At 45.4% G+C, this 18656-nt stretch overlaps 2 protein-coding genes across 6 annotated transcripts in view; both read right to left on the bottom strand.

Annotated features, from left to right (window-relative positions):
• Positions 1 to 488: 488 nt before the first annotated feature.
• rad23b (RAD23 homolog B, nucleotide excision repair protein) lies at positions 489 to 4075 on the bottom strand. 2 transcript variants are annotated; one of them, XM_061293442.1, is made up of 10 exons: positions 3868 to 4075; positions 3257 to 3338; positions 2878 to 2957; positions 2525 to 2730; positions 2400 to 2449; positions 1923 to 2050; positions 1711 to 1831; positions 1520 to 1647; positions 1135 to 1311; positions 489 to 948 (listed from the first exon to the last, which is right to left on the bottom strand). In XM_061293442.1, exons 1-10 carry the CDS (start codon positions 3931 to 3933, stop codon positions 835 to 837), a joined length of 1152 nt encoding a protein of 383 aa, XP_061149426.1. In that variant the 5' UTR covers positions 3934 to 4075; the 3' UTR covers positions 489 to 834. The 2 variants fall into 2 exon arrangements, with proteins under 2 accessions (XP_061149426.1, XP_061149427.1); XM_061293443.1 differs by lacking the exon at positions 3257 to 3338 and having other exon boundaries at positions 3868 to 4017.
• Positions 4076 to 5098: 1023 nt separating this feature from the next.
• The window catches only part of znf462 (zinc finger protein 462), a 28781-nt gene continuing 15223 nt past the window's right edge, over positions 5099 to 18656 (bottom strand). For 2 of the 4 annotated variants that reach the window (XM_061292688.1, XM_061292689.1), the window contains exons 3-13: positions 13504 to 18569; positions 13287 to 13421; positions 11421 to 11791; positions 10493 to 10611; positions 10163 to 10363; positions 9001 to 9229; positions 8785 to 8933; positions 8439 to 8659; positions 7857 to 8187; positions 7648 to 7777; positions 5099 to 7472 (exon numbers count right to left, since the gene is read on the bottom strand). In XM_061292688.1, coding sequence (XP_061148672.1) covers positions 6863 to 7472; positions 7648 to 7777; positions 7857 to 8187; positions 8439 to 8659; positions 8785 to 8933; positions 9001 to 9229; positions 10163 to 10363; positions 10493 to 10611; positions 11421 to 11791; positions 13287 to 13421; positions 13504 to 18569 — 7562 coding nt within the window. In that variant the 3' untranslated portion in view covers positions 5099 to 6862. The remainder of the gene's footprint in view (positions 7473 to 7647; positions 7778 to 7856; positions 8188 to 8438; positions 8660 to 8784; positions 8934 to 9000; positions 9230 to 10162; positions 10364 to 10492; positions 10612 to 11420; positions 11792 to 13286; positions 13422 to 13503; positions 18570 to 18656) is intronic. The other 2 variants (XM_061292691.1, XM_061292690.1) reach the window with 2 other exon arrangements.

The raw sequence follows: 18656 nt of genomic DNA, 5'->3' as shown, positions 1-18656 counted from the left end.
TAGGTACACTTCATGACGTCATAAAGAAATCAGCCAATCAGGACGTGGGGGTGAGGGGAGGGTGTCGTTTTTCCAATTTCAGTTAAGATTTGACCAAGAATTTTCCCTAATAAAGTGGCCTGTTATTAGGTACACCTCATGGAAGTTTTATTTGAGATGTTTTGTTTTCTATGTACTTCATGGATGGTTTATTTCCTATTTATTTATTAGTTTTTTTTTACCTCGTTTAGTGTTCCTATTGAGTGTCCTTGAATGACGTCACAAAGGAAACAGCCAATCAGGAGGTGGGGTGAGGGCAGTTAAGCTTTTACAAAGAATTTTGCCTAATGAAGTGGCCTGCTATTATATATAAATATAAATAAATACAAAAAAATACATCTATGACGTCTACGGGCCACTTCAGGGTCATGGGTATGATACTCACGCATTTGGCACATGTTGCTTCTTGCCAACATGTAGGTGGAGGAAGCACGGAGATGACAAACAAATTGGTTAAATTGTTGCAATGGGGGGGCACTCACAGGAGCGCACATGGGAAATTTATTTTTGATTAAGACAAGTATTATGTGTGTAAAGCACTGATCTTCAGCTGGTTCATTTAAAAAACTAAACAAAAACAAGACATTAGGTATGTGTACAGTTTACAGCCATTTTAAGTCATACTTTACACAGAAAAAATATATAATTATTTGAAAACAAAAAAAAGATTAACTACTAATTAATCAATTCAATGGTGAAATCATTTTTGGGAGCTGAGGTGATGCAAATGGCTTATATTCAATAGTGACAATCAAACATAAGAAATAAAACAAAAGCGCACAAGTTGGTCATCTCTCAATCGTCATCAAAGTTCTGCTGTAAAAGGAAGTTGGCAGCCAAATTCTCGTTCTTCTCGCACGCGAAGTAGGCTTGTATGACCAGTCCCTCTGGAAAGCCTAACGCTTTTAACTGCAACACACACAAATGGGATATGCAGTAATTATATTCCAACATGCTTTGTGGAACCGCCAAAGTGGAACAATGCCTTCCAGTGAAAGTGCAAAATCTGTATGCAAAAACAAAGTTAATCACTTTTGTAGTTTGAGTCAAGCATAGTATTTTTGTTTCATTCCAACCCCGCCACCTTGTCCTCACCCTCTCAATAGCTTCCTTCTCCTGCGGGGTGACCTGGATGTAGTTCATGTTGCTGCCGCTCTGCGGGTCGCTTGGCGCACCTCCGGAGCTCCCAGAGTCCTGGGCCATGGGTCCCGGTGACTCGGGGAGAGGCTCGTTAAGCATTTGAATGAAGTGCTCCTGGTGGTTGCTGATTTCCTGCGGCAGGGGAAATTAACTTTCTTTTTGGAACGCCACCACACAAACTAGGAAAAGGGTACCCGGTATCGTATCCATAGAACAGAATGGCTGTTATTGGAATGTAGGTGATGGTTTGTCATAGTATAAACAGCAAATCACATTTTACAATATATGGTCATTTTCTGGCTTTTACAGTGATTTTTTGTATGAGCCCATAGAACCTCACCTGCAGCAGCTCTGGGTTTTCCCTACCGATCTCTTGCAGCAGAGCGGGAAGCAGTGATGCGTTCTGCTGGATCAGGTGCCGCATCATGTGGAACTGCGGCTGATTCCTTAAGAAACTCAGCGGATTATCTGACAGGACAACCGTTATGTTAGGATTGGACATGAAGTCGTTTGTGTTACAGCTTGAGCTACCTGTGCCCTGTGAGGCGCCCATGTTGTTCGGGTCATTTAGGTCTCCCGTTGGTCCGGCTGGCGCTCCGCTCAACGCCGTGTCGGACTCTCTGCCCCGAGGCTGGTCCCTGCCTGGCATACCCTTCAGAAGGAGTCATGATGTGTTTGAAATGGAAACTGAACAGGGCGGCAAAGTCGGATGATTGCCTTGTCGACCGAATGTCGGCTCTTACCGAGAGCAGGTACTCCACGGCTCGGTCGGGGTTGTTGAAGCTGGCCCTCAACGCCTCCACAACCTGCTCCCTCTCATAGCCCATCAACATCATCTCCGTCACCATGGAGTCATACGACGAGCCCGTCACTGCAACGCCAACAAAGCACACTTTGGTGGTTGGTTCAAATATTGGAGAAGATATGGCTTCTACCTTGTTTTGGGAGACGGCTAATGCTTGATGTCAACATGCATCACAAACTACTTCTACTGACTGTATCGCTGCTCTTGTATAAAGTTAGCGAGAGCTACGTGTCACGAGAATAGTCGTAGTACTTCCTTTTTTTTTTTGCTAAAAACAGACCTTGATGTGGTTCTTGTGGTTCTTTAAACTCATGTGATTTTGATGTTGACATTTGGCTTTCACTGGGATTTTTATTTCAATTCTAGACAAAATAGACATCCACCTACATCATGTAACCGTTTATATTCAACTTACCAACATTTGAACCTGCCTCGTCCATTAAGTTGCCAAACGTCTCCCAGACCCTGAAAGCAGACTGTCATGAGTCAGGATCATGAATGCCACAAAAGCCATGAAATGACTGCCATTTTCACAGTTACCCCGTTGAGGGGGGAACAGGAACGGCAGTGGCGGCCGTGTCTGAAGCAGCAGCAGCGGCGGGTCGCCTTGCTTCGGCTTGTCCGTCCGCTGGAAGTCGCTCGGTTGGATTGTGTGAGGCAGTTGACGACGGTGTCGGAAGAGGAGGCGCCGTGCTGGGTGTCGATGTGGCTGGTGATGGCTGAGCTGCAGAAGGGGCCTTTTTAGGCTTAATTAGGACAAAAAAATACCACATTACATCCATCCCTTTCTATACCACTTGTTTTTGAAATATGGTAGGAAACCAACCCACTATGCCGGCCTGCTGACCAGTATTTATTATTACAAACTGAGAAAAACAAAGGTGCTGTGATACCTTTGTCACCATGACGACCACAAAGTTCTTTTCATCAATTTTGTATTCCTTGAGGACAGAGTCATCGCTGAGGATTTTACCTATGCGGCAAAAAGTAAACAGAAGTTATTATGATTTCAACCATATTTGGTGATTTAAAAAAAAAAAAAAGACTCCGCTTTATCGTATTCTTGTGGATTCGTTAAACGTCTATTGTACAGGAGTGCCTTGAGATGTTTTTTGGAGATACACAACCAATCGAACAGAGTAATTGTATCTCAAAGTACAGCTGTATATTGAGGTATGGCAAGCTATTGTTTTTAAAGAACAATAAAAGAAATACATTCATTTCTAACAGTGATTGGACAAAATACAGTAAAAACAGGATACAGTACAGTACCAGCGTAGATGAGTTTCTGCCCGGCAATAGGAAAATTGTCCTTGCCCTTCTCTTGTTCAATCCTCTCTTTTAATGTTGTCACCTTTAAGCGAAACATGACACATTAAATTGTCGCTTTATTATTTTTTTACACAAAAGGATATGCCCAGCCACAACATTTAAAGCCATACAATACTAGGTCCAAACTACTTTGAAGCCATAAAAGACTCTCATTCAACATGGAGTCTTTGAACCTAAAACTAACTTGAAGTCACTGTGGATAGTCTCTTATCATCTAGATAGCCTCTCATTTGTTAGTAAAATGTAGAATTACATTGAGTGTACATTTATATTATAAAGTCGCTTGAAATTCAACGTTTTGTTCATTATGGCGGAGAGTTTAGTTTGGGGTTTTGTTCACGTTATAAATAGTAGTGGGCTATGACTAAGCATTGATGACTTTTCAGCCAGGACACTAAACGGAGGTAAAACGTAGATAAATTGTTTCTTAAAGTCCTGATGGACACCAGTCGTTTTTTAAACCATACAAAAAGGCGGTTTATATTAAAAAGGTAAAAGAAACATTGCCCCATGAACCTCGCATGACATGATTTTCATGTTGTTTGTCCTACCGTCTCCTCCTCGTCGATGTCGATTTTGAACGTCTGCTGTTGCAAAGTTTTCAAAGTGATCTGCATTATGGCGGCGTAATTAAATCCACAAACACGGTGCAAAGGTGATATTTTAAACTTGCAGGACTCTGTGGCGCTTTTGCTGTCACGCTACAAACTGTCAGCCGCCATGGCACTTTGGCGCCACTCTTCTTCTACGGTTCATGCGCTCTTCTTCTGTTTGTTTTTTTTATGCCAAATTTGAAATTGACATAAAAGCGTGAATAAAATCTGTTAATGCTCGGTATGAGTGAATTATATAATTTTTAAATAAAAACGTTTAAAGTTTCGATTTATTCAGTTATCTTTCAATGTTTTTGAATGGGCTGTTGCGTTCAACACCCGCTGTTGCACCGGGACATCTAAATACTCATGTGCTCATCTTTGCTTAGGTAAAAGTATAACCACGACTCGCAAGTCTTTATACAATATTCTTGAAGTTTCGTGACGTATACTGTGCGTGTGCTCTTTAGAGGTCCTTGGAGTGTGACGTCAACGCGGTGTATTTGGTTCATTTCTCTGAGTGAACTGGAAAGACAGCAAAATAGTCGTCTCGCTGTGTAATTACAAAAAGTGTAAATACGTACGTTGGGAGGTTGCTGTGGCTCTTAGTCTGCACGTAATGTGCGTTTAAGCCAATAAAACCAAAATAAATGCAGACCGCTAAGTTTAAACAAACCATTTTGCTCATGTTGATGACGTCACACCCGGTGCTGTTTTCGTATATAAAAGAAATATGCTTGACATACTACATCTGTGTAAACAACAGCAGTTTTAGTTCTCGTTTTATGCTTGGAATCAAGTCAGAACCATCCACGCATAACAATGTGTCTGTTATTGATTGTCCTACATGTGCCCAGTGGTCAGAGAATCGCTGATCTGTCACATGCAAAGTCACACATGCAAAGAACGCATAAATCTGTCAATCTTTATAAGCCTCTATCCATCTGGACTCCTTTTTCAGTGGTAAGATTTCATCTTAGCCCTCGCCTGTTTTGGCACACCCTCACATCATGTCCTCCTTTGGCCCTTGTCTGAAGCAGTAAAGCGGGAGATTAAAGTTTTGATCCTCTGCGATCTGGAAATAAGACTTGACTGTGAGCATGTGTCTCAACAACCCCGACCCCATCCCCCAAAAATAAATAAATCAGCAAGCATATTATTAGATTACATTTGCACTTAAACAAGATGATGAGTTATCTGATAACTTTATTACCAAGTTAAAAAAAGACAATGAATTACAATATGTACAGAATATCCAGAGAACATGGAATCAAATTGTAAACAATCATCCTAGGCAACGATCACAACCCACCATATCAGGGATTTAGATTGAAACAAGAAGGCATAGAAGGACAGATTCTATTTAACCTATGGATAGAAGAAAAAAAAACATATGTACAAAGTATATATATCCAGTGTGTTGTCAGCAGGGACTCAACGTTGGGGGGGGGGGGGGGTTCTTTTCTTCTTTTTTTTTTTTTACAGTCAGAACCAGACTGCGATCACACAGTGAGGGAGATTCACAAACTATTCAAGATCATCACAGAATCACAAAAAAAAAAATCAAGTTTCAAGGGCCTCAGATTCCAAGATTGTCCCGGTATCTGGTTTTCACAAAGAGGGGAGGTCCAACTGGGAAATGAGAACTCTGCACCGACCCGATCGCTACGATTAAGTCGGGTAAAAGAGAAGCACATATAGGTTTATATATTCCCGCCTTTAGCCAAGTACGGGCATGGTGACTGATACGAATGTCGAGGATTAGCGGGAACCACATCTCAAGGGATTGACGGGTTGATTTGTGAAGCCGCTATGCTGTAAGAATGGAAAGAACATACATACGATGTCAACCCAGCCATATTCTACCTCAGAGCTGTAACAGTGTCTTGTAGCTTGAAGCAAAAGTTGACTTTAAGATGGTTCTGATGCAATTCAACTCCTGTATTTCTTTTAGGGAGGACATTGAAAGATTAAAAAAAAGGGGGAGGTTTTAGCGTATCCTTTCCGAAAGAACACATTTCAAACATGTAACAAATAGTTCTGTACACGAATGCCAGCTGGAGTTCCCTTTTGTCCGCAAACGGAAAAGACATCCACAGCAGCGCAACATAGCAGGCTTAACAACCTAGTCGGGTGTTGCACAATAAAACTTCTCAAACGTGCTCTCAAACGTGCTCATTGTTCTTTCGATAACATCGCTAATTTGGGCATTTGACAAATGTCTGATTGCTATATTTTGTTTCTTCGTAATAAGGCTTTTGGGCGTTCGAGCAGCAACTTTGAACACAAATACAATCTATGCCTTTTTTGTTTTCTTCCTTAGCCGTGAAAAGAAAAAAGCACATAAATGAAGACAACGGGACAAGTATGGGGTGGAGGGTGAAAATAACTTAAATGAAATAACTGAGCAACTGTTATAAACAGTACAGTCCAAACAACTAGGGACTGAAGTCTAATGCGTAGTATAATGATAATTATAAGTGATTGGAAAACAGCAACTCGCTACAAAATTGTTTCTACCAATGAGGATTAGTAGTAAAATAGATAAGGTGCGATCCTTCCTAAACGTTTTAACACAAGGTTTGAATGGGACAAAGATAAGGTAGCTCTCTACATTGTTTACTTGTGTTTTTTTTCTAATGTCAAAGGTGCTTCAAATACGCTCAATTTGGATAATCATTTTGGGGCAACATTCTCTATAAATAGATTTGTATATAGACAGGTGGCATCTTTCATTGTACTTTTTGACCAGAATGTCAGCAATAAAGTTCACTATTGGTTACCAATATATTAAAATCTGTCCTAGGGGACCGCCATTTTTTTTGTTTGTTTTTTAAAGCAGCACAACCTAATATATACTACACTCTAATGATGCGTGAGCTCGTAAAAGCTTTTCACTTTTTTTTTCCTTTAACGTCCTATTTTAACCTAACTTCCAAAAATCCCACTTGGATCAACCCAACTGTTGATCCTTTTTGGCATCAGGCGGCTCCCCGTCATCCGTGCCCTGACCCGGCGAAAGAGTCGTGTTTTGATCCTCGTCTTGGTTGACGGAAAGTTCTGGTCTGGTGTCAACAATGGTGGAAGAGAGGGAGGATGGGGTAGAGGTCTCCGTGCTGGAGTTTGGGGCAGAGATCTCCGTGCTGGAGTTTGGGGCAGAGGTCTCCGTGTTGGAGTTTGGGGCAGAGGCCTCCGTGTTGGAGTCAGGGGCAGAAGCCTCCGTGTTGGAGTCTGGGGCAGAAGCCTCCGTGTTGGAGTCTGGGGCAGAAGCCTCCGTGTTGAAGTCTGGGGCAGAAGCCTCCGTGTTGGAGTCTGGGGCAGAAGCCTCAGTGTTGGAGTCTGGGGCAGAAGCCTCAGTGTTGGAGTCTGGGGCAGAAGCCTCAGTGTTGGAGTCTGGGGCAGAAGCCTCAGTGTTGGAGTCTGGGGCAGAAGCCTCAGTGTTGGAGTCTGGGGCAGAAGCCTCCGTGTTGGAGTTTGGGGCAGAGGCCTCCGTGTTGGAGTTTGGGGCAGAGGCCTCCATGTTGGAGTTTGTGCTGGTTTCCTGTTGACTATTAGTCACCGTCCTGTAAGAGATAATATTTACAGGAGAATTGTATGGTGGTAGAAGATCACACTGAATCGCACATGATATCTTATGTGTATATTAAAAGAAAAAACAGGTACTAGGTCATTTTACTATTCACGATATGCATCTTTCAAAATCGGAATAGGTAAAAAAATATATATTTCAATACTTACATGCCGTGCCGAAGGACATGACGTTCCCACTCCAAATTGTTCGTGAAGCAGCGTCCACAAAATTCGCAGGGAATACGCTTCTCTCCAGAGCAGCTGCTGCTGCTGCTGCTTGTTGGAGAAGCAACAATTCCTGGGAAACAAAGTGTCAGACGCCTCAGTTTGGTATTGATGTTATTACTTTTATTGTGAAATATGTTTTAATAAGGAACCTTGTTGTGCAGGCCTTTCTTCTTCCATCTCTTGGAACTCCTCCTCATTCTGCTCTTCCTCTAGGATGCTGTCTTCCCGCTCGTCATCCAATACACCTCTCTCTTCCTCTCTCGGGTTCTCTGCCACCTCCATGATTTCGTCCTCCTCCGCCAAAGCCACGGTTTCGTCGACCGCCATTTCCATCCTGTCGCCCTGTTCCTGCTCTTCTTCCTCCTCCTCCAGCTGCTGTTGCTGCTGCGGCTCCTCATCACTGCTGCTGTTTTCCTGCTCCTCCATCATCTCCAGCTGGTCTAAATTGACGCGGCCCATCAGCTCAAAGTTCCGGATGACCTAAGTGCAGCCACAATGTGTCCTTGAGTTTGACATGCCACTGGAAGAATGAATAATTGATCATCCCTGGCTGTTTCCCTTTCTCAGCCGCCAAAGATAGCCTCTTCAGAAATGTAATTTAAAAAGAAAAAAACTGACAAGGTTGCAAATATCATACATGCATAAATTCTCAGTAAGATTTTCCTTTTTCATTCCTTGCATGTTGAAGACCGCAAAGCTAAAGCTTTGGCCTGGCTTCTCACATTCCTCACCTTGTGCTCGAAGCGCAGGTGCTCCTCCAGCTGGTTGCGGCGGCGGCTGTCGTAGTAGCACAGTTGGCACCGGTAGGGCTTGAGCTCGTGCTTGTGCAGGTGCAGTTGCAGGGCGTGGTCGCTGGAGCATGTGAACGTGCACTTGTGGCAGCGGAAGACCACACCCCGCAGGTGGCGTGACAGCTTGGAGCGATTCACCTCCAGCGGACCCACACGCTCCTCTGGTGGAAATAAAATCACATGACTATAAGTAGATCTGCTTAATCATTGAGGTCACTAGAATTTTGGGCACGAGCCCTTTGTGGTGTGTCTTAGTTTAAAAATAATAATAATACGGCTTGTGTACCTTTGTGTAGGACAATGTGGTCAATCATACTGCTCTTGTATTTGGTGTGGTAGAGACAAAGAGGGCAGCGAAGGTCTTTCTGGACATCCTCCTGCGCGTTGTTGTTGCTGCTGTTGTGGCCCGCCTCCACGTGCAAGGTGAACGTATTCCTAAGAACAACAGCCGCTCTGTTCACATCAGCTCAAACATGTCTGAGTCAGCTTAGGGGCGTCTCACTTGTAGCAGGTGAAGAAGGAGCAGTCCTTGCACTTAAAGAGCTTCTTGCCTCCATGGCGGTCCCGGTAGTGTCGCCGAAGGCTCTGCATGTAGCCTGAGCTGAATTCACAGAACTCACAGGTGAGGATGCTGTCGGGTCGATTATCCCCGGAGGACGTGTGACTGCGAAAAGAGATCTGGTAGTGGCTGAGCTGTTCGTGGACGTCACTCGGTTCCCAATATGAGGTATCTGAAAAGTAAGCATAGTCGCTGATATTAAATGCTGCTCACAAAGGTTAGGATTTGAATTAAAATGAAATAATGAGGAAATGAGCCTTTATTTCCTAATATAATGGGCAATGACTTTTTGATTGGCAGACATTTGGATTTAATCTATGCCCCATTGTAACAAATGAACTCACAAGCCACATAATCTCACCTAATACTCATTTCAAATATCAGTCGCATGCATACATCTCACTTGCGTGTTCAATCAATGGTAGTGCGGGAGAGCAGCGAAGAAGCAAACGCGCACGTGCTTCATTTGTTCTCTCAAGAGTGTTTATGTGAGCGAGTGGGCTCATCTTCTCGGCCTACTTTGAGGCTCAGACACATCAATAAATAAGCCACCGTGACACTAATAGAATATCTACCTGAAAACCCCACCGTTCAGCACTCAGGAGTTTGCCGAAACATGCAGGAAAAATATTTTGTGGTTTAGCTTCACTCTTACAATGCTTCCTTGCTTTTGGATTTAAGGTGGAGGAATTCAACACATGAATCGAGCATGCTTTGCAGGGATAAGGATCTATCATTCATTTCAATACTTGCTATCTGTTCAGCACAAAGATATATTGCTACAGGAATCATAATATTTTTTTGCAAAAATATGCAGTATTAATGAGGATAAAATGTTTCATATCAAAATTCTTGCACTGCTAATATACTGTATTTAGAAGCTGCTTGGTCTCTCCAATGTACAGCGGAGGTCATTGTACTACACTACACTGCATAAACATTGCTGAGTTTGCTCAGAGGGATTTTGTCCTTGAAGTGGACATCTTTTGCCTGAGGATATTTCTGAGTTTGAAGTGCACGTTATATCTGCAGAATTTCTCTGACAAACAAGCCACATTAGGAACCATCACAATCTACGAACGCCAATCCTTCCCGCTTGTCATACCGTCCGGAGTCAAGAGGCTTTGCTCCGCATTGGTGGTAGGTCGGGTGGGGGTCCTGAGGGCGGCGTGAGCAGCCTGCGTGGCGGCTCGCAGTTTGGGAAGGGTTAGAGCTTCGCCGTGGTCTCGCAACGAATGCTCCTTCAGTTGGCTGATGGTCATGGAGGAGAAGGGGCAGGACAAGCACTTGTACGTGTACTGCTCACCTGATGAATACAATACGGTGGTGTCAATTTGAGTCAACTGTTTATCAAGTGGACAACATCCCCAACATAATGGCCGCTAGTTGTGCAAATATTATCATTTGTATAGTATTGCGACAATTGTATATTTACCAGTGTGTGCCTTGTGTAGGTGGCTCTTCAAGCGGCTCACGTAGGCAGACTTAAAGGGACATAGTTTGCACTTGAAGGGTTTGTGATGGCCGTGGTGTGACTGCATGTGTCTGTCCAGACTGGTGATGAGAAAAAGAGACAAGGCAAACATTTCAACTAAAACAAACGTGATGGAAGATAAAACAAATGGAATCAAGCATCGCTATGGTTTTGAAGTGCATTTTCCAGAACGGGGAGCCGAGGTGGAGGAGGCGAGGGGGAACTCATCTATCTACCCACAATCCCCTGGTGGGAGGTCCTGTGGGGAAGCTGGCTGTGTTTTGAATGCCAGCCTACCTAGGTGGCATGGGAGTGCAGCCTGTTTCTAGGTCAGGGCACACAGTATTCAGCAGGGATTACACCTGATTCTCAGTCCAGATCGCTGAGTGTCTGACAAAAAAAAAAAAAATCCAGCCCTCAACTGACAGACTGTTTTTGCATTTTGTTTCAAAATGTGGCAGCATTAACACTCATATCACTGGTCAACAGGAAATATTTGTTTTTTAGTTTGACCAGTAAAAGCTTGTTCAATATGGATGTAATTTATAGCCATGACATTTCAGATGAAAATCCACTTGATGCTGAAACTAATCATTAAAAATTACTGCTAGTAATTACTATATTACATATGTAGAGTGGTATAAGATGAACAGGACTTTTTCTCAAACTTTAATAAAAATCCATCTATATTTAACACCTGGAAATTAACACTTTCTGTAGATTGTTTACATTTTTTATATGATTGAGATAAAGTTTAAAATCCAAATCAAAACATTCTTATAAAAGTCAAATCGTATTGACTTCTTAAAATTTAAACCAAATCCTGAAAATAATAAAAAATAACTCATGAGATTGTTTAACTTGCAATAGGAATGTTGCTCCCACTCACTTGTGTCTGAAGGGTGAGACAAACTGGCAGTACTGGCAGCTATACTTGTCCTCCCTGATGATCATGGCCATGGCCGAGTGGCTCCGCTCGTGGGAACGGAGACCCTGCATGGACATGAAGACCCGGTCGCACTGGGCGCATGGGTGGCCCCCCGTCGCAAGCCGTTGCTTCAGCGTCGAGGACCTCCCATCTACGGCATCCAAGTCTGGTTCCGGTGTTGCTGTAGCAACAGTGGAAGAAGCCGCAGCGAGCGACGCGAGGCCTTTCACGCCGTCTTCCAGTCTTTGGAGGCTTCCGGTTTCATCCTCCTCCAAATCACCATTAACGAGTCTCTCTGACGGCACCGTGAGGGCCACCTCACTGATTTCCTGCTGAAAAGTAAAGACAGGTCAGTTTATTATTTGCCTATTAAACAACTCATTAGCTCACATCGACGGTACAAAAAATAAAATAAGGCTGGAGGTCTTAAACGTGCGGACTCTGGTCTAAATCTATTCAGGGTCCCAGTTCACGCTCAATTCTATCCACTTTGGGTTTAGACAATATTTGGTTACATCCTTGACTGGTCACCAGCTAACAACCATTTGCTTGAGTTTGTCGCTACTACATCAGAAACTACTTTTGTCTCCTAATCCTTATTCCTGGGTTGTGAGCTGAATTTTTATTTCAGCCAGGTGACAAGAGGGCATGTTTTTCTATCTATCCTCATCTTCTGCAGAAGCTTTCTGCGGCTGTCACAAGTCGAAAGGACAATCACCGTGACTGCTTTCACAGCCTCAAGAAGACTCATTCGCGCTTGCAGAAAGCCCTGACCCTGCCCTTCATGCAGCCATAAAACACAATGTGGCACCTTCACAGTGAACCTCTCTCTACTATCGTTAAAAGGGACCACCTGAGGAGGCGAAATGTTCTGTAAAATGCACAAATGAATCTGGAGCTATGCTGCAGTGTGCTGGTTGACTATCAAGTCCATTAATGTCCTCCGTTTGGTCAAGGCCTTGTATCCACAGGCTCATTCCCAGTCTCCCCAGAATACTAATGCGCCAATGGATACCCACCGCTATTCTAAAAGTAATACCTTATGCTCTCTTCGTCGGCCGTCGCCCCCCCAAAGCCCACCCCTCTTGTGCTGTCTGGAGAGGAAGCTGGCAGACGCGAATGGGGAAGAACAAGACGCGCGCGTCAAGAGAACCAGATCACAGGGGGCCGATAAACATGCTGTGGTGCTGAAGTCAAAGACTGAGATGTTTTAAAATGACAGTTGCACCAAATGGAGGAAAACAAAAACGAGGTCATGGAAATATGCTTCAGTCGAGAGCAAGTGGCAAAATGGCCGCCCCCGGAGATGGATGAAATCAAGTGGATTTTGCTGCTTAATTTATATTTCACAAATTAGTCACAACGCAGTGTATAGACTTGTGAGGAGGGTACAGAACATATTATTGTAAAAAACGTTTTAGACTTGACTTGCCCTTTTAAGCATTTTTTTCACCCTTCTGATCAAACTTGAAAATGTAATATCTTCAAAACATTATCCTGCGCGATCAACCTGCAGTACAGTTGGTGTCAAGAGTGAATCTGCCGAATTTGCTGGGAAACTAATTGCGCAGCTAACCATAGATGTTAAACCAGTTCAATATTTACAATAGCAAATCCTTGTTTGAGGGGTCAATACGAGTAGGGCTCAGCCACAGTGAAGTCAAACACAATGACAGGCAATCAGGAAGCTAACACTTAGCCTAGCTTCTTCTATTTTTCTTTGTGCATGCTGAGTCTTGGTTTGAGGGAGACTTGTATCTGCCGATCGATATTGTGACAAGCATCCAAAGATTATGAGGGGGGCATGCGTCAAATAACTACATTTACCTTGACATGTCCCTCTTTGACCTCTCCGTACTGGACATGCTTCCTCAGGTGATTGCAGATGGCGCGGATGGTAGTGTGCACCTCAATGCAAAAGTTACACCTGAAGCCTATAGGATTTTTGTTTGCACAGCTTTCCTATCAACGACAAGAAAAAAAGAAAATGCCATGACATTAATGCTTCTAATAATCTTGCAGTTCTTACTTCATTCTTTCTCACCTTCTCGGGCTTGCTTTCTGATACGGCCGCTGCTTTGTGTTTGCTGAGAAGCTGACGCCTCCTCTCGAGCCGAGTGGCCCTTTTCTGAAACTCCTCGTTGTGATTGAGCAGATGCGTGGCGAGCGTGGGGAGAGACAGGAATTTCAGCTCACAATGGGAACACTGGAAGGACTCGGAGGCATCGTCGTCGTCCTCCTCAGGTTCCGGCGACACGGCAAAGTCCCGCTTGAAGTCTGCCCTGTGGTGGTCGTTGTAGTGCATAGACAGCAGCAGGCCGGTACTGAAGGACAACTGGAAACACTTGAGACACTTAAATGGCAGCCAGTCCGCATCTTGCTCGATATCAGGGGCATCCTGCAACGCTTCCTTGACGTCCTCGTCCATAGGACTATCTTCTGGTTTCTCTGGTTCTTTGGCATAGAGGACAGTAAAGTAGCGACTGAGTTTACTAGCGTGCTGCTTCTTGGGGAAGACGCCTGGATGGCGTTTGATATAGTGTGACACAATGCTTTTTCTGCTGAACGCCTGGAAGGGACAAAGAGAACACTTTCGCCTCTCTACGGCCAAGCGGACTTCTTCGGTCATCTCCGAATTCTCCTGTTCTGAAGGGGGCGGTAATATTACTTTGCTGGGTTTCTCGGTCATGGTCTTGGAAGCGGCCAGACAGTGGGTGTAGTAGGCATCGATATCATGGCGCTTCTGGTAGTGCGCTGCCAGGCCCTTGCGAATCGGGTTGGTGTACGGACACAGAGCACATTTGAAGACGTTGTTTTTACCTTCAGGCTGAGCACGGACATTGTTGTGCTTGATGCGGTAGTGGCGAGCAATGCCTTTGCGAGTGGAGCAGAAGTATTTGCAAAGCTGACACTTGAACACGGCGTGCTTCTCAGGCTTATTGATGGGTAACTGTGAGAGGGTGAAGTCCGCGTCGTTGACCTCCTGGACTTTCCTTGTGCTTGATGTATGACTGGCACTGCATTCCGCCACTGGTTCTGTCTCTTGGCTGACTGAGAAATGTGTCAAACCGGGAGAGAAAATCTCAGTGGCCGACTGATTGTGGTATTTCTCATAATGGATTTTGAGTTTCTCCAGTGTCCCGTGTGTGTACGAGCACATTTTACATCTGTACGCACCGTAGCCCTGCCTTTGAGTCTTGTTTTTGTCGTCGACCTCATTTGAGTCGGCAATTTGCTCAATGTCGTCCGCAAAGTCTTCTGCCGTGACTTTAACCAAGGGGTGTCTTTTCTGGTAGTGGGTGAGGACACCGTGGATGCGGGAGTTTACGTAGGGACAGTGGCGACACTTGTACACCGAGCTGGGGTTGATGTCCGCCTCCTGCGCAAAGTCCGCCGCTTTGACTTTCATGCCGGGGTGCTTCTTGCCGTAGTGGGTGAGGAGGCCGTGGAGGCTGTTGTACTCGGACAGACACACAGTGCACTGATAGGGATTGTTCGAAATAGAGAGACGTGGGTGAGCGGGATGTGAGTTGCTCTCTCGGGGCGGTGTGGCAATGTACAGAGCGCCTTCGTCTTCCATAGACTGGTTGTTAAAAGACGTGTGTTCTGTGGTGATCTTCTCGGCTGAAGCCTTTCCATTGATGATATCCAAAATCACAGCTTCGTCCTCTTCGATGGCCCAGGGGTGTACTGCCTGATAGTGACTTGTTATGTCATAAACGGTGCAAGCCTCAAAGGCGCAGTCCCTACATTTGTAATGTTTTGTTTCTTGGCTCCCCCCTTGTTTAGTGGTCTCTGGTCCAGCCCACAGCTTGCTGGCCATGTAGGCGTAGTCCACATTATGCTCTGGGTGGCGTCTTTGGTAATGAAGGAGCAAGCCGTGAGGCTCGGTGTGGGAGTAAATGCACCACTCGCAGTGATACCCCGCCTCCAGTATGCCATCTTGGTAAGCCCAGTTTAAAATTGTCAAGGCTGTGGCCTTGACGGTTGGGTGATCCTTCTTGAGATGCTTCTTGAGGGCGTAGACATAAGGAGATGTGTAAGGACAGTGTCTGCACTTCAGGGATCGTAGGGGCGCAGTGTTTTCCGGGTCGGGAGGGGCCGAGACACTGCTCGACTGAGCGCGCTCACGCTGACTCCGGACGACGGCGGTATGGCGACGCACGAGGTCGGCGTTAGCTTTGGTTTCCCGGTGCTTCTTCTGGTAATGAATGAGCACTCCTTTGACAGTCCGGTTGCCGTAATCACAGTGCTGGCAGAAGAACAACTCGTCCTCACACTTCTCTCCACTTCCCGGTTTAGGGCTGGAGTTGTTGGAGCCATCGTGACCGTTGTTTGGGAACTGCGTCATGAACTGCTTTGGCGCTGCAATTTGTAATTCGTCAATTAGTTTCAGCAAGGCCGGGGTGGGGGCACCATGTTTGATATATTTGGCCGTCACCTTTACTTCGGGGTGTCTCTTTTGATAATGCACCAGCACACCCACAACAGATTTGTTGCTATATACACAGTGTTTACAGTAGAACATATCCTCTTCTGATCCGTACAATGCCACGCTTGATTTCTTGGGGGTAGTTGATGTGTTTAAGTTAAAGGATGCATTTGCGAGGGGCTGATCTGCTGACACAACCTTCATGGATTTTTGTATGCGGAAATATGACGCCTTTTGCTCAGGGTGCTTCTTTTGATAGTGGACCAAAACAGAGTGCATGTTGGGACTAGAAAAAGAACAGACGTCACAATCGTATACGACGACACTTCCGGCCATGGCGTCCTTGAGGGAGTCCATCTCTGTGCCTGATTCGGGGGTCTTGGATGTCGTTTTAAGCAACGGGCTCGAGGTGGACCTCGGTGTGGACGTGGCCGAGTTCAACGTTTTGGGACCGGAGTTTAAAATCTCTCTCAGGGTTTGTGATTCGCCAGACTTGTGCGACTGCTCCACAACATAGCTAGAGAAGATCATTGCATTGTTGATCTTGACGGTGGGATGCATTCTTTGGTAGTGGGGCATTAGGCTTCGTACATTGGGGCTGGTGTACGAACAGAAGCGACACATGTAGACCAAATTGGGTTGGTTAAAGTTGAGCACATTGCTAGCTTCCGGGTGGTGATCCATGTAGTGTTGGTGTAGGTCGTTGTAGTTTGTGTACTCAATGTAGCACTCCAAGCAGCGAAAGACAGCGCTCTGGTCCTCAGGGTCAAGGATGTACTTAAAGCTGAATTTGATGTAGGGGTGCATCCTCTGATAATGGGTGCTGACGCTACGAGCGGATTTGTTGTGGTAATCACAGTGTTTACAATAGAAACGCGCCATTCCAGGATCCCCGGAATAGTCGCTGTGCTCTTGGGTAGCCTCGCGACTTTCAGTCAGATCACCTGAAATGTTTTCACTGTCGTCAGAAAGAGTCTGGGACAGAGGAAGGCTTCTGGCGTTTGATTTGGGGTTGCTTTTTCTTTTCCCTATCCTGCTTCCCTTGAGAGGGGAATCCCTTGAGTGAGGCTGTAGTATGTTGTAAGCAAAGACGGCATTTTTCCCTTTGTGGTTTCTTCCCGCGTCGCTGTTATGCTCGGCCATGTCCTCGTCATCTACGTCGTCCAGATTTATGATCAGGTCCTGCTGGCTTTGGCTTATTTTGCTTTGAAGGTTGCTGGCAATTTCATCAATTCTTGTTCTCTTTTTGACTGAGGACAAATCCAAAGGCAAATCGTTGATGGACTTCCTCGCACGCTTACCACTGACTAAGGGTTTTTTGGTGGCTAGCCCTAAAATCGAGGTCTGGGTTTTTTGTAGACAAGTCGGTGATGCCGCTACATCCGTGTCCAGTTGGTCAGCCAACTGACTTTCAAAGACCGTGGGGTCCATGTCATCGCAGTAAGAGTGCTTGTGTTGCTGGTGAACCCTCAGTCCTTTCAGAGTGGTGGTGGAGTAACTACAGAGCGTGCAGCGGTGTGGATTCTGTTGATCGTTCAACCCGCTGATTGACTTTTTGCCATTCATCTTGGATATACTTAGATTACCCCCGTTGACGGGATCCGTCGTGCTGTCATTGTGAGGATCTGGGCTGTCACTCGTCAGGTCCATGGTCTCCACGTCGGAGGAACTGTGACTCTGTTTGTGTGTGCCTAACTTAAGAGGGCTGGTGCAAATAAACGGGCATTCATCACATTTATAGACTGTGGTTTTACCAGAGAGGTGAATGTTTTCAATGTGGCGCGAGATGCTACGCCGGTGCATGGTGAGGAAGGAGCAAAAGGGGCACTGGAAACGGTTCTGGAACTTTCTGAACGGTATTCCTTTCGTCTCCAGCAGTTTATTGTCCTCATCTGTTAATAGCTGCTTTGCGTCTGCCGACAGCGTTCCAGTGTAGTTGGGATCGTCCATATCACCTAGTTCTTCATCTTCACCCTCTAAACTGCTCCTTGAGTCCTCTTCGTTGAGTAAGTTGGCCTCTATATCACTGGCTCTGTTGGGCACCTTGGGCGAAGCAGAGCATCCTGCAGCAATCTTCGCTGATGCGCTTTCGAGCATTTCTCTCGTTGACTCCTCATATCCTTCAGTCAAAGCTGTCTTTGATCCAGGGGGGCTTTGGGATAGGGAATCTGGTTTAGGTGAGCTCGCACATGCATCTCCTTCTGGTTTGGGAATGCTGGACACTATATTGACCTTATCGCCGTGTTCCTTGACCACGTGATTGGTCCAGCTGGCCTTCTGGTCAGTTTCATAGTCGCACCATTCGCAGGCTAACAGCCTCCTCGTGAGGCCGCTGGATGAACACGACTCTTCGTCAGCTTCGGCCGTCTCTGAGGCAGTCCCGGAGACCCCGGAGGAAACTTGCCTATGATACATAACGTGGTGCTTCATCATCCTTGCTTTGCGTGGAGTCTTGTAGGTGCAATATTGGCAGGAATACCCTTTAGAATTTTCCGTCTGAGAGGAGATCTGTGGGACCACGTCTTCCTCGACAACATTGTGCACCTTCTTGGTGTGGTTCTTCAGGAACGACTTGGATCTGAAGTAACGGACGCAGAACTTGCACTGGTAAAACAGCAGATGGGTCTCGGGGCTTTGCTTCGGCGATGCCTTGCTGGGGCTGTCGGCAGAGTTGGGACCTGAACAAAAAATTATAAGTGCATTCATTAGACATTGGCTATATAAGGACAATCTTTTTTAGCTCTGAACAGAGAGGTAAATGGGAC

Source organism: Syngnathus typhle, linkage group LG12, assembly GCF_033458585.1.
Source record: "Syngnathus typhle isolate RoL2023-S1 ecotype Sweden linkage group LG12, RoL_Styp_1.0, whole genome shotgun sequence".
Classification (NCBI taxonomy): domain Eukaryota; kingdom Metazoa; phylum Chordata; class Actinopteri; order Syngnathiformes; family Syngnathidae; genus Syngnathus; species Syngnathus typhle.
The sequence above is the reverse complement of the archived record's forward strand: the minus strand, read 5'-3'. Positions and strand labels throughout refer to the sequence as shown.